This window comes from Dreissena polymorpha, chromosome 7 (assembly GCF_020536995.1).
Source record: "Dreissena polymorpha isolate Duluth1 chromosome 7, UMN_Dpol_1.0, whole genome shotgun sequence".
Lineage (NCBI taxonomy): Eukaryota > Metazoa > Mollusca > Bivalvia > Myida > Dreissenidae > Dreissena > Dreissena polymorpha.
In genome coordinates, this window is record NC_068361.1 from 28,774,548 (window position 1) to 28,800,799 (window position 26,252).

General features: G+C 37.5%; 2 protein-coding genes across 2 annotated transcripts in view; both read left to right on the forward strand.

The window, feature by feature from the left end:
* LOC127836866 (angiopoietin-2-like) overlaps positions 1-26,252 on the forward strand; it is a 456,318-nt gene that overhangs the window by 162,101 nt on the left and 267,965 nt on the right. The gene's annotated exons all lie outside the window — the stretch shown is intronic.
* LOC127836869 (LIM/homeobox protein Lhx9-like) lies at positions 80-23,674 on the forward strand. Its single transcript, XM_052363510.1, has 5 exons — positions 80-1,198; positions 5,094-5,305; positions 10,475-10,857; positions 21,075-21,277; positions 22,298-23,674. Exons 1-5 carry the CDS (start codon positions 1,088-1,090, stop codon positions 22,556-22,558), a joined length of 1,170 nt encoding a protein of 389 aa, XP_052219470.1. The 5' UTR covers positions 80-1,087; the 3' UTR covers positions 22,559-23,674.

Below are 26,252 nucleotides of genomic sequence, written 5' to 3' on the forward strand. Positions count from 1 at the left end.
CGCCTACTGGTCACGTGATCTCGTTTGTATGCACCGTAGGCGTGGCGTTGTCAAAAAATGACAATTGGTGTATCGTGCTGAGAGAAAAGAATGGAAATTCAAACAAGATTCGATTTTATGCTTCTGAGATAATATTTTAAAGGGTGTAAGAGTAGAAAATACCCAGGGGCCGGTTCAAATAGAGATCAAACATGGAGTAATCTTGTGACATTTGAGAAATTTATTGTTTGCACAGTAAATGTATCCGCGGGATGCCTAGACTGACAAAAAGGATTTTGAAAAGACTGATTTTCACCGAAAAATACCACACAGCGGTTGTGCGAAAGGATTAAAGATTCGCTGACCTTCGACAACGGGATAAAATGTAGACGGAATAGTTTTGTAAACACGCTGAAGTACACTTCAGAGTTCGTATTCCTTTACAGTTGATTTAGCAAACGTTGTTGAAGTATTCGACGAGGTGCGGGTACGAAGAGACGCCAGGTGACGAATGGTGGGATGTCACACTTGTACTCGCTAAGAACTGACAGAGCGTTCATCTCCGTGTATGACTCATCGAGAACAGGGACTCAAATATACACTCGAGTCAATGAATTTAATTTCTTAAGTTACACAAGTTTCGGTCGCATTTTTGAAATCATAAGTTACATTTTGATATTGAATATAGCGATTCGATATCATGCCATGTTATCAAACAGTATGCAAAACTTATCCGTGTATTGTATAAACCATGGTGATGAATTGTAGCAACCTGAAAACAATTTGCGATTTTAAAAACGTTTAATACTAACGAACGCAACAGATACTGTAAAAACAAACAAACACAATCATATAGCGTCAAAATTAATACTGTATGTTATCAGCTGATAAAAAATTAATATGCGTTGTAAGTGAAAAAAGTGTTTATAGGTTCTTTAATTTACTATTCATAAAAAAACAACACAACTCCGAAGTGAAACTGTATTCAACCGTCACAATCTGCAAAGTTCTGCATTTTGCATTTCCTAAAAGACATTTAAACACAATCTGATATTAACTGTCTTACCAGCTGATTGAAGTTTCATTAAACAATTCCGACGCCGACAATATGTTTGGAACGCTCGTGGATTCGTGTGCCGACGAGCCAAAGGAGCCGGGACGGGTGTTCAGTGAACTGCCGACGGACGTCGGCGAAACGATCCCGCCGCAGATCGATTCGGTAAGATGTCACGATTTGTATCGTTTAGCACGGGAAAAAGGGGCATAGTGCATGTGTGGTAAGTGTCGTTCCAAATAAGTCTGTGTAGTCCGCACGGGCTAATCAGTCTGTGTAGTCCGCACGGGCTAATCAGTCTGTGTAGTCCGCACGGGCTAATCAGTCTGTGTAGTCCGCACGGGCTAATCAGTCTGTGTAGTCCGCACGGGCTAATCAGTCTGTGTAGTCCGCACGGGCTAATCAGTCTGTGTAGTCCGCACGGGCTAATCAGGGACTACACTTTCCGCCCAATTTTGGAATTTTGCTTAGAATAGACTTTCCACAAATACATTTTACCAAAGCGGAAAGCGTCGTCCCTGAGTAGTCTGTGTTGATTGCACAGGCTAATTTGGGACAATTTACAAATATGCATTTTTGTAAGTGCGCGACTCATATATGTTAAATTGTTTAAACAACAGCCTGTATACTTGGTATTTTCAGAGATGGTACAAATTACAAATTACGAATGAAATAGACGGGAAATGGAAAATGGCGAATATTAGTTGTAATTCATCTTTTATGAGATGTTTGTCTTTGTATTCAGTCTTAACAACATTCAGAGGTATTGATGTTGTTATTTTATAAAATTTGTTTGATAAATATTATAGTTATATAAGTACAGTTTGACAATGTAATCACTCCAACTTTTTTGACACTATAAGTATTTAATCCAATTTTTTTTATTTGCGACTCCAAATTTTCGGACATAAAGATTTCATCATTTAATTAATGACTCTTAATGTACGGGCCCTTTCTTTTTATCAGAAATCAACCTATTTGCGTTAATCCGGGAACATAACACGCATTTGTTTTACAACCGCTTACGGCTGGGACCTATGTACCTACTTACGGTCATAAAACTGGGAAGATAAATGCGTGAAATCACTGGACCGTTACAGTTGCTTAATTTGTTAAATAGGTATCTATACCGCTAATAGACAATGCTTCACTTTAAAGCCACACACATTGAAATGCAATACATGTTGTTAATCAATACATAGAGATGCACGTTGAAAGTGTGCAAAATCTATAGACTACTTAGCACTACTTAGTAATTTATTATTTTTCATACGATAGGTACGCTTTTTAAACCGAAAGTATGATTTCTATACGTATTCTTTCATTTCGACAAACGCGATTATTTTTAAGTTTTAAAGCGCAAAAAAACGGATGTCAACCTTGTGACAACCAGATATATTCTAATTGGCATAGATAAAGTTACATCTATAGCCTAGTTAGCCAGTAATTTATTATTTTTCAAACGGAACCGATTTTAAAACCGAAAGTAGGATTTCTAGACGTATGCGTCCATTTCGACAAACGCGATTATTTTTAAGTTTTAAAGCTCAAAAAAGACGGATTTCTACCTTCTAACCACCAAATATATTCTAATTGGCATAGATAAAATACGTTTCTTATTGATACTTAAATTTACTATGCCAAATAAGGTGTGTGCCTTTAATTATCTACAGCTGTATGTTCCTATTTAAGTGAGACTAAATTTGAACAATTTTTTACCGCCCTAAATTTTAATGTCATAAAGACACTACAATTTGAATTTCCACTGTTTGTTTTCGTGCAAAAACCAATATCACTACATTTTATCATCTGCTTATCTTCGTACTAAATTGTTAAGTTATAGCCTCGAAATATCTTTCTGTTAATACAAAGTAAAACACTATGAAATTATTTTAAATTCATTGCAAACATATGCTTTGGTAATTAATAGAGTCGTGTTCTGAGAAAACTGGGCATAATGCATGTGCGTAAAGTGTCGTCCAAGATTAGCCTGTGTAGTCCGCACTGGCTAATCAGGGACGACACAGTTCGCTTAAATTGGATGTTTGCTAAGAAGAGACTTCATAAAAGCGGATAGTGTCGTCCCTGATTAGCCTTTGCGGACTCCACAGGCAAATCTGGGACGACACTTTACGCACATGCATTATGCCCAGTTTTCTCAGAACGCGACTCAATACAAAACCGTCAACGGTGTGGTAGTGCAAGCACACGCCAATATTCATAATTGATGTTATGCACAGGAATATAAGAACATCCAATGCATTAGGTATAGTGTCAGTGTGTCTCGAAATTTCCGGACACGGTATTTTGAGATTTTTTTGAGATTCCAAATTTTCGGACACGAACAAATTAACTACGTTTAATTGAGAGTGACGATGGTTATGTAAAAACTTTCGTATGCGTCTAGGGAGCTTCTTAAGGAGCTGGAACATGCTTTTCACATACGAAGTAATAATAATAATAATAATAATAATAATAATAATAATAATAATAATAATAATGATGATGATGGTTCTTTTATAATAAACATATAATAATAATAATAATAATAATAATAATAATAATAATAATAATAATGATGATGATGATGATTCTTTTATAATAAACATATAATAATAATAATAATAATAATAATAATAATAATAATAATAATAATAATAATAATGATAATAATAATAATAATAATAATAATAATAATAATAATAATAATAAATAATAATAATAATAATACATAACAATCAATTATTCACAATAACATTCTTTTAAATTTGAGAATTAAAGAGACAGTATAAAACAAGTTTTCCGCTTCAGGGATGTGTATAGTATTGCCAACGTTTAAATCTCTCCACAACGCTTACTCGTATCTCTGTTTGGACTCGGGCAATCAAACATTCATCGCAAACATATTTGCACTAGCAGCGCACGGTTGATTTCGTTCAGAACATGTGTGGCTCGGAATAGAGCCCAGAATCATCTTCCCAGCTGATATGCCCATCTGGCGGAGAAAAATTGAAGAGCAGCTGGAAACTTATTAAATAAAAATTAATGTCTACTTTTACTGTTACTTCTACTACTAGGACAACTTTTACAACTACTAGGAGGATTAGAACGACTACTACGGCTAGCACGGCGGGGACTATTATTAGAACCAACTTCGAGGAAGACGACTTCGAGGAGGACTTCGATTACTACGACGACTACTACGACTACGACTACGACTACTACGACGACGACGACGACGACGACGACGACGACGACGACTCGACGACGACGACGACTACGACGACGACGACGACGACTACGACGACTACGACGACTACGACTACTACGACGACCACGACCACGACCACCACGACTACTACTACGACTACTTCGACTACTACTTCGACGACAACTACTTCTACTACGACTACTACTACTACGACTACTAAACTACTACTACTACTACTACTACTACTACTACTACTACTACTACTACTACTACTACTACTACTACTACTACTACTACTACTACTACCACTACCACCACTACTACTACTACTACTTCTACTACTACTACTACTACCACTACTACTACTACTACTACTGCTTCTACTTCTACTACTACTACTACTACTACTACTACTACTACTACTACTACTACTACTACTACTACTACTACTACTACTTCTACTACTACTACTACTACTACTACTACTACTACTACTACTACTACTACTACAACTACTACTTCCACTACTACTACTACTTCTACTGCTAGTACTACTACTACTACTACTACTACTACTACTACTACTACTACTACTACTACTACTACTACTATTACTTCTACTACTACTACTACTACTACTTTATATATAACCTCTCTTTCTAGACTGTACTCGAGTCTTTATTTCCGGAATAAGAATACTCATCAACAGCATTAGTTAAGTTATAGTTATGGCAGTAGTAGCAGCTGTTGTTGTTTTGATATTATTCTTTTTTAGAAGTAACTTGAGCAGCAATCTATCTTCATATTGCATACTTTAATAGGATAATTGATACATTATGTGCTTATTAGTTTCAGATTATAAGCGAGCCAGGGAGCCGGTGTCAGGACGGCGTATGCGCCGGTTGCGGGGCGCGTATTCTGGACCGCTTCTTCTTGTCCGTCGCAGGACAACACTGGCACGTGACTTGTCTGCGCTGCGCGGAATGCAATACGCAGTTGGACACCCAGATCACGTGCTTTGTTCGGGACGGTCTCGTCTTCTGCAAACGGGATTATCAACGGTAGGTGTGAAGTGACCTTCTCGCCTATGTTCAATGAAAATAATTGCAAATAGTTTTTCACATTGGTTCATCCATTCCTATAGCCATCACCAGATTTTAGAATTGATGAGAACTGTCTTATAAAACGTGGGTTATGTATCTGTTTTGAGAAGTATATTATAAAGATATGAGCGTTTGGGTGCACGAAACGTGCGAGTGAGTTCTTTTGTGTGTGAGTAAACACGAATTGTTTTGTTAAAATTTAGCAAAAACTTTGTTAAATGAAATATATCAAAGCATAAGCAAACGTTTAGCACTTAGTGATAGGAATGGAATCATGACTGAGCATGCGGAGAGGAAAAATTGGTATGGCACAATCCGGAATGGTTGCCTTCCTTGAATAAGTCACTTACTAAAACAACTGCACCTGATGACCACGCGCAGTTTCTTATAAAAATATGTAACCTATCAGTTACTTCAGAACCGGAGCTCTCAATTTTAAGGCTAAATGTGCGAATTGTATCGCTAACTTAATGAATAGCAATAATTATTGGTATAAAAACCGTATTGCAGATTAACTTTCTTTGCGTCTCTTTTCTTGTCAAAGCAATAAACTTCACACTTCAAGCCATGTGCACCTGCGTTAATCTCGCGAGAGTTGAGATTCGTGTTCGGGAGATATAAAATATTAAGCTAAGAGCTTTCATGAACAATGTTCTGTTATTCCTATTGTCGATGAGCCCTTTGGGAAGTTTGGAAATCGAATGTCAAATAGCAGAAGACATAAAGAATTCATATCCGGAATTTCCGCTACAGTGTCACGTGTTACCGGTGTCATAGTAGGAGTCCGTCTTTGTAGGAATCGTACAGGGAATATTGTCCGAAATCAATAAAAACGAAGAGAATTCCCATGTCATTTCTGTCAAGATGTTCCGAGCTGATTTATTTGCTATGAATATAATGGCTGAAAGGAGAAAAATTATTTGAAATTGGACTAAATCCTGCGAAGATTTCCGGTAATCACGTGACGCCATTTTCGCAGGGTCATTCGGATTGATACAATTTCCGGATCAAATGATTTCAGTATTAGAAAATAGTTGTTGAACATTGGACTGCTGTTAACATCCGTACATTAATGGCCTAATATGACAATTTTATTAACAATCGTACATGGACCAAACAACGGGGTGTAAGATAATCGATTGCCTCCAAAAATCTACCACGGATATTTCTCTTTATTTAGATTTTATTTATTGCATTGAGTATTTTTAATGTTTAACAAAGTTCTAAGCATACTTCTTATTACAATACAATGATTATGCCATTTCAAATTATATTAAGTAATATATCGTGAGTCAATATCAATTCAAATCGTGTTTACTGTTATTTGTTTTAACTAAACGTGGCGACCGATTCGCTAACTTTGAAATTGTATGGTTGTTTAACTAGAAACAATATTGTCTGTTATTTAAGTGCATGCACTGCGTATGGTTTCAACAAATACAAAAACGCAGTTTTATTCCAGAATTATAAAGTTCCAGTTAATTAATATAAATTATGTATTGTCGCTGAGTTTACAGAAATGATACTTTTATGATTATTTGATGTATTCAATCTATAAAATACTCATCATATACTAGTATAAAGTTATATTAATAATATGTATTATTATGCAATTTGAAAATGAACTCCGCGACCTGTAAACAAAAATTGTTTAAGTGAATACGTGACAAGACAATTAAGTTGATTCGTATACATGCGCAGCAAATGTAACAGAATATGAATAAACTTCGCTCTAGGAAAAGGGCCTTAACCCATTTATGCCTAGCGTCCTGAAAAAAGGACATTGCAAACAGCGTAGACCCAGATGAGACGCCGCATAACGCGGCGTCTCATCTGGGTCTGCGCTGTTTGCTGAAAGGAATTTCTGTAAGAAATATTCTAAATATAGAAATAAGTATACTAGACATCCCTAATTTTGGAAATAAATTGATCCAATTTTGAAGGATGGGAGAGTCCACTGGGCATAAAATTAATGGGTTAATTAATGCATCGTCCCAAATTAGCATGTGCAAGTTAGGTGGAAAGTGTCGACCCTGATAAATCTGTGCGGTCTGTGCACTTACTAATTTGGGACGACACTTTACGCACATACGTTAAAGGGCTCTTTTCACAGATTTTGGCATGTATTGAAGCTTGTCATTAAATGCTTTATATTGATAAATTTAAACATTGGACTTAAAAATCTCCAGTTAAACCAAGAATACAGTTTTTTTAAAAGAGAAAATAGTAACACTCAACAGGGCTCGAACCACTAACCCCTTGAGTCCAGAAGTAAAAAGCCTCCCGCTTAGCCCTCTCGACCATCCGTGCACAGCTATCAATGGATGTATTGTTTACCTATATAAGCAATCCTCGTAGTTTCCCAAAACATAACGACAACAACAGAACTTTCCAAATTATTCAATCGTTTCGCGTTGCAACGCTTTATAATTTTAAGGTTTTTAAATCGTCAAAAGATGCATATAATGGATATTTTATAGCATGGTATATGTTTGAAGTATTACTATTTCCTCACAAATATCATAACTAAAAAGACAATTTGCAAATCTGAAACAACTTTTTTTAATTTTGTCAATTTACCAAAGCGTGAAAAGGCCCCTTTAAGAGCGAGAGTCAGTTAAATTAATTCGTTTACACACGAGACATGTGTCAGAGATTGTTCATTTAAATCTTTATTGGACGGTAGATAGATGTGAAGGTGTCGGAATCATCATTGCCTTTTACAGGGGCCATTGTGACGGCTTGTTTGAAATGCTGAACTCTGGCTTTTGTTAATTGCTATTCCATATTTTATTGTCAATATGCCCACAAAATAATCTGGAATACGTGCGCAGTGGTTACCAGTAGCTGAAATTACAACTTCCGGTTTCAAAATGGTGCTGCGAAAATAATTAATTGTGTGATAATTGCAAAACCATCAGCCTGCGTCTGCGATCGTAATCAGGTCAAATTTCGTAGAGATTATTTAAGAAAGCATACACTCAGTTTTGACAACCAACCCCGGAGATATTTAGATGAGCGTACAAGACTGCGGCTCTATAAGCGTGTGAAGGATTGTTCATAACAATGCATGACTTGCAGTAAACGGATTAGCACACATTCGTCTATAAGATGTTGACGCCTTAATGACTCTCTCTGGTATAGACCTAGGGTGGCGGTTTATGAAGTGTTGCATAGTTGTAGTTGCATTGATGATTTAAAATGGAATGTCGCTTAGTGTTATCTTCATTACGAGTTTCTTGATATTTGTGTATTCGTGTTGCCAAGGCCGGCTCGGTATGCTGGTAGAGCACTGGACTGAAAATCCGAGAATCGCGGGTTCGATCCCTGTTCCCACCACATATGAGCCGCGTTCTGATAAAACTGGGCTTAATGCATGTGCGTAAAGTGTCGTCCCAGATTAGCCTGTGCAGTCCGCACAGGCTAATCAGGGACGACACTTTCCGCTTGTATGGTATTTTTAGTGTCAAGGAAGTCCGTCCTTACCGAAAATTAAGTTTAGGCGGAAAGTGTCGTCCCTGATTAGCCTTGTTTTTTCAGAACAAGGCTCATATATTGTATGGGGATATGTGATTAAATTTGTTTCTGAGACCATTCTCTCTCTACCTTAAGTAGGGCGGGTTTAAGTAACTGGATAAGTTTCTGACCTTGGAACTTGTGACCAGCTTACCTAGGCACTGTGTGAATTAGCAAACTGACCGCCGTTATAAGAAAGAAATATTATTGGAAACGGCGAAACATTCAACTTAAAAACAAAACAAAGAAAACATTGTAATCGTGTACCCGTTCTTCATAATTGTCTTAACAGCATCTTCCTTATATATTATTATTTCATTTTTATTGTTTTACCTCCAGAAAAAAAGGGCTCGAGTAGGTTAGTGGGAAAACATTACGAACTACATAAGCTTCGATAAGAAAGAGCAGTGTTCAAATCGTGTTTTAATTTCAATTTGAAATCGGGCATATCAAAATATTTTTATGAAAAAAACGTACGCTTGAATGACAATAAAATCATAAATTCATCCCCAAAACGTGTAGCAGACGGCCTTAGCATCTGCATGTGCTCAATGGCGCTTGAAAACGTTCCTGGCAAGCGCGCGGAGCAGGTGCGAGTCTGGCACGTGTCTGCAGCCTGTGAGAGACCGGAGAGATCCCCGCGTGCTGACCCGGCCGCTGACCCGGGGCGGATCTGGTACTGGGCTAGAAAGAACTGCTGGCGGGTTGAAAGGCTGGAGTCTGGTCCTGGTTTGAAGACAAGAAGTCCTGGCTTTAGAATGGCCTAGATTCCCATGATTCTTGTTTTCATCATCATCGCTGTCGTCGTTGTGGTCGTCGTCGACGTCATCACCATTACCACCGGCACCACCACCACCGGAACCATCATCACCGGCACCACACCACCGGCACCACCACCGCCGGCCACACCACCACCGGCACCACCACCACCAGCACCACCACAACCACTACCAGCACCACCAGCACCACCACCACCACCACCACCACCACCATCACCACCAAAACCACCATCACCACCACCGCAACCGCCACCGCCCTCGTCGTCATCGTTTTCGTCGTCGTCGTCACCATCAGCATTATCATCATATCGTCATCATAATCTTCGTTATAATCATCATCATCATTATTATCATAATTATCGTCATAATCATCATCATCATCATCATCATCATCATCATCATCATCATCCTCATCATCATCATCATCATCATCATCATCATCATCATCCTCCTCCTCATCATCATCATCATCATCATCATTATAATCATCATCATCATCATCATCATCATCATCATCATCATCATCATCATCATCATCATCATTATCATTATCATCATCATCATCATCATCATCATCATCATCATCATCATCATCATCATCATCATCATCATCATTATAATCATCATCATCATCATCATCATCATCATCATCATCATCATCATCATCATCATTATCATCATCATCATTATCATCATCATCATCATCATCATCATCATCATCATCATCATCATCATCATCATCGTTGTAGTCACCATTTTTTTTATCACATTATATTTGTTATATAAATATATAAATGGAAATTGTTAAACGTATTTTCTTATTCAATTTCAGACGGTTTTCCTTGCGGCGTTGTTTCCGATGCCACATCGGAATCTCGTCCACGGAGCTCGTGATGAGATCACGTGACAGATACTACCACGTGGAGTGCTTCACGTGCGTAACGTGCCACCGGCCCCTGATTCCCGGGGACACGTATGGTGTCCATGACGACCAGGTCTTCTGCCAGGAGGACTATGATCACGTGCTCAATAACTTCCAATCAGGGTCGCCCTATTATAGCGTGTATGACTGCAATTTCACGGACTATGATGCCATTAATGACGTAACGGATGATGCGTTGGAATACTACAGTTCCGGCTACGAATTTCTCGCGCTTAGTCGCTCAAGGAAACGGCGACACATGATAGTGCCGGAAGGATGTTTCCAGACGTTAGGTAAGCATGTAGATCATGATTTATGACGTCTATTTAGAACAATAAATAAAACACAACACACTAAAAAAACAAAAAAGCCATTTTAAATAATAAGAGTACTTACTTTATTAAGTTAAACAAAATAATATCGGCGTGTTTCAAGTTAATCAACTCCATATAGCGGACCTTGTCACATATATCCAACACTCGTCATGAAATAGAACATTATATTATACAAGGAATGTTTCTCTATTTAAATCTTTTCCATAATAACTTTCAATAACACAATAATTTAAATAATTGTGCTCTGCATCGACAACCAAAATCTTGGATTTGGTCATTGTTCACAGTGTAAAACAGAACTTGACAATGCAAAAGAAAAATTAAAATCTTTGAACACATTAACTTGAAATGCCTTTTTTCAAATAATACCAATCGCTCAAAAACGATTTTGTTCAGTTTGTTTATAGAATGTTTTTAGAGAGTGATCGAGTTGCCGTTGTCTAAATGTGTGTGCAATACATGAAACTTAAAGGGGCCTTTTCACTGATTTAAGTATGTATTGAAGTTTGTCATTAAATGCTTTATATTGATAAATGCAAAAATTGGATGTAAAAAGCTTCAGTAAAAAAACAGGAAGAAAATTAAACAAAGAAAAAAGTAACCATCAACTGGGCTCGAACCACTGACCCCTGGAGTAAAAGTCTATCGCTTAGACTACTCGGTCATCCGGGCTCACACAATGAGTGATGTATTTTATACTTTACATAAGCAATCCTCATAGTATCACAAAATATAACGACAACAACACAACTCTCCAAATCATTCAATCGTTTCGCGTTGCAATGCTTTATATTTTTCAGGTTTTTTTAATCGTCAAAAGATGTATTTAATGGATATTTTAGAGCATGTTAAATGTTCAGCATTACTGTTTCCTCACGAATATCATATCAACACCGAAAATTTGCGATTTTTTTTTCAATTTTGTCAATCAACCAAAACGTGATAAGGCCCCTTTAAACACTAATCTCAAGTTTTTGGAAAATTATTTTTAAGTGGAAAAGTGTTTTAATATTAACCCATTCATGCCTAGCGTCCTGAAAAAAGGACATTGCAAACAGCGTAGACCCAGATGAGACGTCGCATGATGCGGCGTCTCATCTGGGTCTACGCTGTTTGCTTAAAGGAATTTCAGTAAGTATTATGCTAATTATAGAAATTAATATACCAGACATCCCTACTTTTGGAAATAAATGGATCCAATTTAGAAGGATGGGAGAGTCCACTAGGCATAAATGGGTTAATTGGAGAACGGTGTTTTTTCATGAAAGTATCATTCACAAGTTTTGTAAGAACACACACCACGTGATACTCACATTACTCACCTGTCTTACATAATATCAATATGTTTGAGGAAATCGGAAATTAAGCAGACGTTTTCTTGGAAGTCTGTGAGTTAAGACGAATGGACCAATCAGAACTGACATTGCGGCACGTGCATGGACGTAATGGCGCGTGGTAATGAATCGTCTGACAGAACGAGATTGACAGACGAAATTCGAAGATTGAATACCCTGATCTATTCGAATACACTATCGCCATTTCCCGATAATAAATATGCCCAATTATATTACAGTAAGCGAAATCAGCGAGCGGTTTTCTTTAACGAAACTAACGGTTAACCATGGAAGTATGAAAACACGAACACATACCAACGGTATCTGGACATACAGCAAACTGAAGTTAATACAGTGTTGCCTCAATATTGATGTATGTCGAAATTCATTACGATTATTTCTGTTTGAAATCTTGAGTGGGCATGTCCGTTGTGTCGCTAATTGGTCGGAGAGGCGGCTGTCAGCGGACAGAGGGCGCCGCTAATTGCCTCTCACGGCCCTTCAGAGGGCACTGGCAACATCCGGAACTCGTGAACATATGACTTGCGACAGTCAGAAGTTGCCGTATGTATGCACGGGCCGTGCTCTGTGATAAAGGGGTTTAATGTATGTGCATACAGTTTTGTCCCAGATTAGCCTGTGCAGTGCGCACAGGCTTATCAGGGACGACACTTTCCGCCTAAACTTGATATTTAAGAAGAGACTTTCATAACACGAAAAGCATCATAAAAGCGGAAAGTGTCGTCCCTGATGAGCCTGTGAGGATTGCACAGGCTAATCTGGGACGGCACTTTGCGCACATGCATTTAACCCCCTTTTCACAGAGCACGACCCATATATATTCTTTGCAATGTCGTCGATCCCATTACAAACATACCATGGGCACCCTAGCTTCTGCAGAAAAAAAGTACATTACTCAAGATGGGGAAACTGTGTAGATTCTAGTTGGGTCTCGTTCTACTAAAACTGGACTTAGTGCATGTGTGTAAAGTGTCATCCCAAATTAGCCTGTGAGGAATAAACAAGCTTTTCGCTAAAATGAGACTTTCTATAAACGAAAAATACCGTACAAGCGGAACGTATCGTCCCTAATTACCGGTAGTCTTTGTGGATTTATATGCACATAAGTATTACTAGTATATGACCATTAAACTTTCACCTAGGGCTCGGAAAACTCGTAAATGACGGAATCATCTGTTGCCATTTTCTATAAATAGTTTCAAGAATAACTATTTAGTTCCTAAAATAATATCAAATAATTAAATGATATGATAGCAGACTAGAAAAAAATACTATGTTAACACATTCACGAAATGGTTTTAACTACGCAATCCTTTATTTTTTATGGGTAAAGCAAAGGCCTGTTCATTGTTTGCGATATTCGGGAGTGCTCCACTAAATATTATTTTAAGAGCTTCGTGCAACCTCTGACTGCCTTTAAGTGCGGCCCAAGTGACCCACTCAAACCAACTTCAAACAGAAGTTCAAAGACTAAATACCGGCGACGTAATCAGGCCTCTCTGTTGTCTAACGTCACGTGATCGGCTAAACAAGCGTATTCCGCTAGGCCCTTTACCGACACTCAAGGCGCTTGCAGGGGTGTGGGCGAACATCCGAGTATTATACTGTAATCATATGGGGAAAGTTTCCGAGAATTTAAAATGAAAATGGCAACATATGCTTAAATAAAAATGAGCCGCGTTTAAAAAAAACAGAGCTTATATCATGTTCGTAAAGAGTCTCCCATGATTAGCCCATGCAGCCTGCGCATGCGCAGTCCAATCAGGGACGACACTTTTCACTTTAATGGATTTTTTTGTTTAAAAGGAAGTCTCTTCTTAGCGAACAGTTAAGGCGGAAAGTGTCGTACCTGATGCATGTAAATTAACCCATTTATGCCTAGCGTCCTGAAAAAAGGACATTGCAAGCAGCGTAGACCCAGTTGAGCCGCATTATGCGGCGTCTCATCTGGGTCTGCGCTGTTTGCTTAAAGGAATTTCTGTAAGAAATATTCTAAAAATAGAAATAAATAATCCAGACATCTCTAATTTTGGAAATAACTTGATCCAATTTAGAAGGATGGGAAAGTCCACTAGGCATAAATGGGTTAAGAACATACATTCACATGACTCACGAGTGTTTAACTCAGTCTTCACATTCACATGACTCACGAGTGTTTAACTCAGTCTTCACATTTGGATAAAATTTTGGGATTTTGTTCGTATGCATGAATTAATCATGCGTTTTTCTCAGATAAAAGTTAAGATGAAACTTGTCTACAGAAATAGATTCGTGACCTTATAACCAGGAATGCAACAAGTATTTGAATATTCCATCGGTTAATATATAATCGGTATTAATACAAATTAACTGGAAATTGGTTCCAGCTTCGGTTGGGGTCGGGTATTTTAAAACACTGCACATAATGCTTATTTTATGCAACAGTATATCAAATAATTATTTTTATGTTTGGGGACATATTGTTTTTGCCCTGTGTGTTGGTTTGTTTTCGTCAAACTTTAACATTGGCCATAACTTGTGCAATATTGAAGATAGCAACTTGATGTTTGGCATGCATATGTATCTCATGAAGCTGCACATTTTGAGTGTTAAAAGGTCAAGGTCAGATCATCCTTCAAGGTTAAAGGTCAAATATATGGGGGGACAAAGTGTTTCACAAACACATCTTGTTTTTTTATATTTTTATATTAATATGCTCAGCACAGTGTTTCTTTACAGTTAGGCATATTGTAATGGACATTTCCACCCTAAATAAGAACTTGACGTTGTAAAAGCAGAGCATCTCTCTAGGGTGGGGATATGTTTTCTCTATTTAAAAAAGTTCTTTTATTCGGAAATGGTTAACAATTTCTAAATATGAGAAAACTATAATAACACATCAAATTTCTTTTCGCGTTAATAGTCTTAGTTTTTTTAACTAATTCGATGTTTTAGTCAGTCTCACGATTTTCATGACGTCTTGGCACTTAGAAACTTTAACTAATGAGATGCCATACGAATAAAATTATTACAGACTTAGCGATATCGGGGAATAATATGAAAATAATATGGGTCGAAAATTCCAAACCTCACAGTCATGAAGAATCATTTGGGTCAACAACCTATGTATACACAGTTGTAGTCATTCATTATTTTTATAATTGAACAGTCCGCACAGACTTTCTTTGAATAGTCCGCACAGACTTTCTTTGAACAGTCCGCACAGACTTTCTTTGAACAGTCCGCACAGACTTTCTTTGAACAGTCCGCACAGACTTTCTTTGAACAGTCCGCACAGACTTTCTTTGAGCAGTCCGCACAGACTTTCTTTGAAGAGTCCGCACAGACTTTCTTTGAAGAGTCCGCACAGACTTTCTTTGAACAGTCCGCACAGACTTTCTTTGAACAGTCCGCACATACTTTCTTTGAGCAGTCCGCACAGACTTTCTTTGAACAGTCCGCACAGACTTTCTTTGAGCGGTCCGCACAGACTTTCTTTGAACAGTCCGCACAGACTTTCTTTGAACAGTCCGCACAGACTTTCTTTGAACAGTCCGCACAGACTTTCTTTGAAGAGTCCGCACAGACTTTCTTTGAAGAGTCCGCACAGACTTTCTTTGAGCAGTCCGCACAGACTTTCTTTGAGCAGTCCGCACAGACTTTCTTTGAAGAGTCCGCACAAACTTTTTTTGAGCAGTCCGCACAGACTTTCTTTGAGCGGTCCGCACAGACTTTCTTTGAACAGTCTGCACAGACTTTCTTTGAACAGTCCGCACAGACTTTCTTTGAAAAGTCCACACAGACTTTCTTTGAGCGGTCCGCACAGACTTTCTTTGAACAGTCCGCACAAACTTTCTTTGAACAGTCCGCACAGACTTTCTTTGAGCAGTCCGCACAGACTTTCTTTGAAGAGTCCGCACAGACTTTCTTTGAAGAGTCCGCACAGACTTTCTTTGAAGAGTCCGCACAGACTTTCTTTGAACAGTCCGCACAGACTTTCTTTGAACAATCCGCACAGACTTTCTTTGAGCAGTCCGCACAGACTTTCTTTGAACAGTCCGCACAGACTTTCTTTGAACAGTCCGCACAGACTTTCTTTGAACAGTCCGCACAGGCTATTTAGGGAGGACACTTTCCGCCTAGACTCGATTTTCATTTGGAAGTTGAAAGAGACTTTCTTCGAGCAAAAAATTCAATAATGCGGATACAGTCGTCTCGAATAAGCCCTTTTGGACGGCACAAACAAATTGGAAACTTACAAATGCAAAATGTCCTTTTTTCGAAAATGTGAAATCCAAGAATTTTAGTGTAAACAAACGTCATTACTTAAAAAAGCCACGAAATTTCCAATAATAATAATTTCACAGTATTTACTTTCAGACTCCTAACTATCAGCAATCATATAAGTTTGATAATTAAAAATTAAACCATCATTCATCAAAGCAAGTTGAAATCTTAGGACGACCACTACCGGGTATACGGAATGTTTATATGCCATAATTTTGATTTGAAACTAAATAAACATGGACGTCGGAAAATTAAAATAAAAGGCCATTGTCTGAATTTATGACAGTAATATATTACACCTTATCTACGATTGGGTTTGAATTTGAGTCAATTTTTGAAGAAGATCTAAACACCATTTTGTTTTCATGATGTATTTTCAATGTTTACTCGAAAGAGTAAAAGAGGATGATTTGCTATACAAATGTAAAATAAATCGAAGACAACTTGCTCACATATCTTTAAATGATTAAATATATGTAGATTTGCATTTTTTTCCACGTATACAAAATAAATTAACGTAAAAATAAGAAAGCATAGGCCCGACAGTTTCAAAGAGAAGCAGAACGGGATATCGGGTTCAACTCGGTCCAGATCAGAACGAAAACACTTGCAGATGACGACAAAACAACATTGTGGCTAATTTTCTGCTGAGCGAACTGTAAACTATTTAAGATTATCAAAAATGCGATCTTTTAAAAATGTGTTGCATGCTGTGGTTTGTAGATACAAATCTTTTTTTAAAAAGTAATTCGCAAAACATTTCATCACAAAAAATATGATGCTAAAAATACTACAACTACTACTACTACGTCTACGACTACTACTGTTACTACTACTACTACTACTACTACTACTGCTGCTGCTGCTGCTGATGTTGCTGCTGCTGCCACTGGTACTGCTTCTTCTTGTGATACAAATACAAATACTAATAAATACTAATACTACTACTCATAAATAATAATAATAGATATATTATTATCTTTTTATTATTATTACTTTCATTATGATTATAAGGAGAAAAAACACACACACACAAATATATACAATTGTCAGCAAATAGCCTGTCAACGATTAATTTGATCAGATCGTGATTATGTGTCAACCGGAAGACAAAATCTCGTTCCTCTATCGATTATCTCGGTCGACTTGTCACGTGGTATGCGCAGCCACCCACCGCGCATGTCACATGCCAGTCATGTGCGCAAGGCGGAACGGACGTCTCTCAATGGCAGGCGAAAAAAACACAGCATTCTCTCACGAAAAACATCGAACCAACGATATTTTCAAGGAATCTATTACTTGTATTTTGGCGTGTACGTGGAAAATATTCATAATCATTTGCAATCGGAACCCTCGAGTTATTGCTGTAAGAGGCTGTTTTCAGACCATCAGTCCTGTTTAGCGAGCCTATGAAGGCTGATATAGGCGTTTGTGCCAAACATTCAATTTAACCCTTTGCATGCTGGGAATTTGGTCGTCTGCTAAAATGTCGTCTGCTGAATTTCTATAATTAGCATTTTCTTCGATTTTTTTTCAAAGAATACTATCAAAATAGCAAACAGTTTGGATCCTGATGAGACGCTACGTTCTGTGGCGTCTCATATGGATCCAAACTGTTTGCAAAGGCTTTTAAAATCCGGTTCCAGCGCTAAAGGATTAATTATTTTGGGAAACTGGGCTTATGGCCTGTGCGAAAATTGTCGTCCAATATTAGCCTTTGCAGTCCGCACAGGCAAATGAGGGACGACACTTCCGCCTCAACTGGGTTTTCGCTAAAAGGAGACTTCCGATAAATGAAAAATAATAAAAAAACGGAAAGTGTCGTCCTTGATTAGCACGTGCGGACTGCGCAAATGCATTAAGCAAAGTTTTCATAGGACGCGGCTGATAAATATGATGCATATTTGAGTCGCGTTCTGAGAAAACTGGGCATAATGCTTGTGCGTAAATTGTCATCCCAGATTATCCTGTGCAGTTCGCACAGGCTAATCATGGACGACACGTTCCGCTTTTTTGACATTTTTCGTTTAAATGAAGTCTCTTCTTAGCAAAAATCCAATTTAGGAGGAAAATGTAGTCCCTGATTAGCCTGTGCGGACTGCATTGGCTAATCTGGGACGACACTTTACGCACATGCATTATGCCCAGTTTTCTCAGAACACGACTCATTTTATATGTGTTCTTGTTCAAGGCGCTTGTATTTTGGTTCTTTCTGAGAACAGAAACCAGAAAGCAATGAAAGGAAAATGTTATAATAATGTGGAAAAAGAACGAAAAAAGATTTGTTTACCATTTTTAACAATTTCAGCACGCGTGTTTTCAAAAACTGCAATATAGAGAATACTGGGTCGGTGCTGAATAAAGCAATGTTTATTTTTCGAGGCTTAGAAAATCTGAAGCACGAGCCTTGTCGAGTGGTTCAGATTTTCGTGCCGAGCAAGATAAACTTAGCTTTATTCGGCACCAACGTAGTATTCGATTAATCCCATCAATTTTCTTTGTCGTAAATTATTTCTTTAAAAATAGAATAGGAAAATCGAACTAGACGGAAAATCCCAAAGATATTTTAAGAAAACATAGTTTCATTATTTTAATCGTGTCGAGCCTAATACATTACAAAACAAGGGACAAAATTGTCACAAAACCAGGTTTTCATTGTGAAAAAAAAATCTGATAAAGGGAGAAAACTCAAACTGAACTTTTGAAATGACCAAAAAAAATTAATCCCCTTTGTAAGTTTTTTTTTTTTAAACTATTTTTAGTCGTGGCGACCTTGACATTGGAGATATTGACGTGATTCTTTCGTGGGACACACCGTCCCATGATGGTGAACAAATGTGCCAAATGATTTTAAAATCTCACAATGAATGACATAGTTATGGCCAGGACAAGCTCATTTATGGCCATTTTTGACCTTTGAACTCAAAGTGTGACCTTGACCTTGGAGATATCGACGTAATTATTTCGCGCGACACACCGTCCAATGATGGTGAACAAATGTGCCAAATGATTTTAAAATCTGACGATGAACGACATAGTTATGGCTCGGACAAGCTCATTTATGGCCATTTTTGACCTTTGAACTCAAAGTGTGACCTTGACCTTGGAGATATCGACGTAATTATTTCGCGCGACACACCGTCCAATGATGGTGAACAAATGTGCCAAATGATTTTAAAATCTGACAATGAACGACATAGTTATGGCCCGGACAAGCTTATTCCGCCAGCCCGCCAGCCAGCCCGCCAGCCAGCCAGCCAGCCAGCCCGCCCGCATTCGCCAATCTAATAACCAGTTTTTTCCTTCGGAAAACCTGGTTAAAGATCAGTAACTAACCTGTTTTTCGGTTTATCATACGTCTATGTCCCCGATTTTTAAGAAATAATGAAAAAAAAGACACTAAACAACTGCATCTTTAGCGTGAAACAACATGCATTGTGTCGTATGACGTGTTAATAATGACGTCACGAGTACACGCAGTTAATATTTGTAAATAATGTTTATTTGCTATTTGAGTTGCATTATGTGTTTAAAATATATTACATCTTGGAATCAAATTGTTTGTTTTGTTGAATCTGATTCGATTTTACTAAAAATGATAACTTTATAGTTGATTCCGAGTAATATGAACATTCTTCGCCGCGCGTGACAGCTATATTTCAGCACTGCTGAAATAGAGGAAAATTTATTCCACAGTGGTTTATTTCGACAATGCACGTCTGATGATGGGATAATCTTAACGCTATGCTTCAGCTTAAGTTTGGAATACTATTTGGCAAAATTGAATGGTTTCAACGCAAAATAATCATTTTTCGTAGTTGATGTAAATTTGATTTAGCGGTACTTTTAATATTTTGCAATTAAATGTATTGTTCATTTGTTATATTAATTAAAATCACTAAAACTTATCTCGCGTATTGTTTAAATACGATGCAAACCTGCACTTGAACTCTGTCTCATTCTTTCAACCCCTCGGTGATTGAAACTGCTACTAATTATTGCCTCTGTAATGAAAGCCGATCTTGCGATGATTGAGACCCGGTCTCTCGGGTGGAATGTTTATTTTCACAGACAGGGAACCAGGCTTCAATTACATCCTAGTTGCGTTACCTCTGATAAGCCTGTTTGTATGAAATGTTCGAATTTGTGTTCCTAACATTTTTGGTCACTTTTTATCAGCTACTATGCCAATTGATGACTAATATCCTTATCAATCTAGTAATAACATTTAGTGTGCCATGAACAAACGTTTTTTACATTATAACTGTTCACTCGCTGTACCTAACAGCCGCTCACTCGCTGAAATCAACTTCATCATATGGCCGGAAATTAATTTACCTCGATTGCGACGCAAAACTACAAAGCATCATTAAACTAGCATAAACAATAACAACAATAACCCAACAACAACAGTACCAAAAACTTATCAAAGTACATTAGCCTAATATAAATTAGTTATTTGGAGTCTATAATGTTCATCAAACTTATCAATAAAAGTTTGTGCGTTCAGCTGTCTGTGTCACAATATCTAGAAAATAACGCCATTAACTTCAGGTCTGCTCACTAACAAACATGGCGACTTCATACCCCGTGACAAGTACTGCGGCACTCCTCCGCGCCAGAAAAGAGTCCGCACTTCTTTCAAGCACACGCAGCTGCGCACGATGAAGTCGTACTTCGCCGTGAATCACAACCCGGACGCCAAGGACCTCAAAGAGTTGGCCAAAAAGACGCAACTCAGCAAGCGAGTCCTCCAGGTATGTCGTCACTTTGTATACGTAGGTATGACTTCAGTGAGTACACGCATGCATGACGTCAGTATGTGTGCGTAGATATGACGTCAGTGTGTGTGCGTTGATATGACGTCATTGTGTCGACTCAATTTTGACGTAAGTATGTGTACTCAAGTAGACGTCGGTGTGTGTACATAAGTATGACGTCAGTGTGTGTACGCAAATATGGCGTCATTGTGTGTACGTAAGTATCGCGTCAGTGTGTATACACAAGTATTACGTCGTTTTATAAACGCAAGTATGACATCACTGTGTATACGCAATAATGAATATACCGGTATCAGGAATCACATGTGTTTGTATGCGCAGGTATACAATCAATGTATATATGTGTGCAACATAAGCGTGTAAACGCAAGTAAACGCAATTATTAAGTAAGTGCAGCTACACATTTATTACGTCACTTTCAATTCGCACCGAGTTAAAACTTACAGATATGATTATTTTTAGCATGATGAATTGTGGTACCCTTTATAGTAGACACAGATCGACGCATATAACGGATCTGACATACCATATTTTTTGTACGAATCCGGAATTTTCAAGTCAGCATTCTAAATAAATGTTTGCAGTTGTTTACCGACGTAACTTGGTTTGATTTTGGCGACGTCATTTTGCAACAATAACGTTATTCGAAAAATGTCAAAGAAAATTTCACCACTGAAAATGATCAAATTTTACTATGAAAATATACGAAATTGTAGCATCACACGTAGAAAATTGTATAATATGTCAAGCATGTAAGGGGCGATACAGATATGTACAAAAAGTAAAAATTCTCTGGTATCATTCCAGTTAGAAAACTATATTCTTATTATTTCGATACGGAATGTCCTATAACAAGTTCGTCGTGCAATCTACTCGAAATTCCGCATATACTATTGGAAATTAACACTATAGAAACGTAAGAACATTTTTTGTACGATAGAATCAACACGTTAATGATAGAACATATTTTGTTAAAATTTCTGCTTACCTTTGCAGGTATGGTTCCAGAACGCACGAGCTAAATTTCGACGAAGCTCATCGAAACAGACCAACGATCCCACGGAGCAGGATCCGTCAAACACAGAGCAGGTTAACACAGACACAGATCAGTTACTGGATTTAAGCAAGTGTAGGTCCCCGGCCTTGTCTGACGTCAGCACGTGCCAATCAATGACGTCACTGGACCTGATTGAAAGCACGTCAAAACTGAGCGACAGCGTGAACGAAAGTTTTTCAGACGATAACGTTAGTTCATGAGATACAACTGTTCCCAAATCAATAGTTAATATATTGTTAAAAAAAACATAACATTTTAATTGGTGCATAATAACATTTAATAAATTCAAATATCTACATAGCTGACGGTGTAATATTATGCGAAATTTATTAGGCGCATCAAGTATTATTCAAAATATTTCGACGAATTCATGCATATCTCGTCATTCATAACTATGAATATAATTTGCCAAAAAATATTCCTACTACAATAAAACTGCTGCAGAGATTTTAGAATCTGGTGCATACGATATGCAGTTGATGTCGTTTTTCGTCGTCTACATCCTCACTCTAACACTTCTCAATGTTTACAAGACTTATTCCTTAAGAAGCATCTTTTCGCAACATCGCAGACATACCACTGAGCGACGACATTTGCGTTACAACATTTTTTAACCAGAAAATTGATGACAATCGACAAGTGCTCATACAATGTATATAGCATACATTATTATGTATGCGAGTTGCGTATCTTATTGTTCGTCGGATTTGTGTTATATGTGAAACGTGTTGCCAGGCGGTTACAACCCAAATATTTGTGCAATCACTTACTTTTGTATTAACATAACACCATGTTATTTTTCATAAAGTGCTTTTGCGTTTAATGCATTTTTCTATAAATATTTTGATTATCTCCTAAACGTCAGCCATTTTCTTAATTTTAGCATCATTAAAATTATAAACACTAGTTAGTCATGAATAATAATAATGCTGATGATGATGATAATGCTAGTGATGTCGCTGCTGCTGATGACGATGAGAATGATGACGAGGACGAGGACGTTATTATTATAAGTAGTAATAGTATAAGATGATGATGATGATGATGATGATGATGATGATGATGATGATGATGATGATGATTATGATGATGATGATGATGATGATGATGATGATGATGATGATGATGATGATGATGGAGATGATGATGGAGATGATGATGATGATGATGATGATGATGATGATGATGATGATGATGATGATGATGATGATGATGATGATGATGATGATGATGGAGATGATGATGATGAATTGTGAAGCGAGAGCAGGTGCAACATGCGCATACATGCACTTAAACGAATAAATTGAATGTATTTATATGTCTTTTATTTCATATTTCGTTAGTGTATGATCATACATACATGTATATGCAAATTTAAACATGTTTGTATATCCTTATTAATGTCCAGTCTTTAATACAACTTCGGAGTCATTTATTCTCAAAACAAGGCTCGTATTCACCAATCCTTTAATAGACCTATGAATAAAGAAAAGACTAAAAACCATGAAAAATACGTCAAGCGTTTGAATATATTCAGGCTGCCATTGGGCTGGCCACTGACATTACTGTCCGAGCAAATAAGCGTTCAATCCCCGCTAAATGTTTAGTTATTTCGTTCCTTCATTCAGTCTTTCGTGATTCCAACGATCCATAACATTGGAAGCACGTTCATATTTTTCAGCGAGACATTCAAATGTCTTTTTGTAAAGCCATGGCGAAGGCGACTTGAGGCATATTCAATTTAAGCAGACCTGAAGGGGACTATTTCAATAAACGTCGTAGTACACGTTTACAATACGATACATTTTTCAAAGAATCATAATTGCTTAAGTCCATATCATATGATTATAAATTTTCAGTACTTTATTAATGTCATTGGCATCTCTATATAACGACGTATACATTTGATAAGCATGGCGAGTTAGTTCATGTACTTATTTCGATTACAAAAAATCTCTCGTAAGTCAAAATTGTCGTATGATCGTTTATGAAACGCCCCCCCCCCCTGAGCTATGAATTAGGTGACTAACGTTCATCTATCATATCGTGAATTGCGTATAAAAACAACAAACACGCACTAACAACATTACGACAAAGTAAGCAATGTTTCATATAAATATTATTTTTCGTAAATAACATACACGCATCAATAACATTTTGGCAGAGCCACCAAGAACATTAAATTAATAAAAACAGCACCAAAATCAGTTTACATCCAGAGAATTAAATTAATAATACACAGCACCAAAACCATATCATAAACATAGCTTTACGGCGACACGAAACTACAACACTACGGGGTAAAGGGAGTCAATTATTGCGTTTGAGACTTTGAGAGTAATACAATTCTCGTCAATGTGTGCCAATGCTGATGAAATCTTTGATTAAACACATGTTAGTTTAAACATATATGTATTGTTGCTCGATTGCATAGAAAGCCTAACGCTTATTTGAACAGCTCTCGATTCCGTTTCCTGGGATAAGAATCAGTACTTGGTGTAATGGTTGGGGGAATTCGAAAGAACGCACCCACAGTGGGGATTTAACCCGTGACCTCCCAATTGCTAGGCGGACACAACATCCACTACACCACTGCGACCTAGGTTGATTACACATGGCGAAACTGTTCCTTCGTCTTCGGTCGAACTACACTATAAGACCGAATAGCTGGTCACAATTGTGTCATATGGGACACAGTGGGGTTTATTTCTGAATTATCGCCTGTCCCGAGTAAACTATTTGCAAGCACGATGCTGTTATAAAATATAAGTGTATAAGATTAGGGATCGACTGGACAAAATGTGCACTTCCCTCACCCCAACCGACTGGACAAAATGTGCACTCCCCTCACCCAAACCGACTGGACAAAATGTGCACTCCCCTCACCCCAACTAGTTTTGAACTTGGACCTGAGCGTTGGTTTGAGATACTGATCAATGGCAACCCCTGTTGTCACAATCTGCTTTTTGTCATATGTGAGGCATATACAAGCCATGCGGGCAGTATATGCCACTGCCTCCGCCCCTTTAAATCTTGGCCTGCAAATTGCTATCGAGAACGTTCCGTTTGTTCGACATATACAGTATACATGTTAGAATCGGTTGAGAAACAAAGTACAATTATTGACATTAATGCATTAATTAATTTCTCCGCAAAGTCTTGTATGACGACTTATCTTAAAACAATTGGTGTTGTTTTATTTTGCTTTTGTTTCATTTTGTTTCTATATTCTATTATATTTTTGTAAACAAATATTATGTTTGATAGAAGTCAATTAAAAAAGACGTTGTAATACAAAGTTATCGATTTATTTTTAACAGAAGATAATATTATATAAAATATAACATTTAATGCATAAAAACAAATACCGGTAGATACAGTCATTATGTTTGGCCATGCAACCGGAAGAAATATTTTACGTCGTATCACAATGCAATATATATTTGTCACAATAGTAACCCAGCCCCCCCCCCCCCCCCCCCCCCCCATCTACGCCGTAATATGTAGCATGTTTTAACAATCATTTTACGCATCAATTTATTTACAAAATGTGTAGTATGGTATTAAAACTTAGTATCTTAATATTTTATGTTGGTAAATATCAAAATTACCTTTGTGTGTAAATACGCCTTAGCTTCTATCAACCGAGACATGTGCTCCAGGAAGAATTGGTGCGAGACTTTTCCTGTAAAGTTAATTTGGTTAGAAAGTTCTTTGGCATCTATAAGTTATGTAAGGTACACAGAGCCAATGTTCCTTCAGGAATATGAAGTCGAGCGACGTCATTTATTCATATACCGATAGTGACTTTGCTATAAATTAAGGCAAGCTTGATTGTTTACCATCGCGCTCAATCTTCACGCAGAGTGGTCGTTCAATGATCTCGTATGCAAT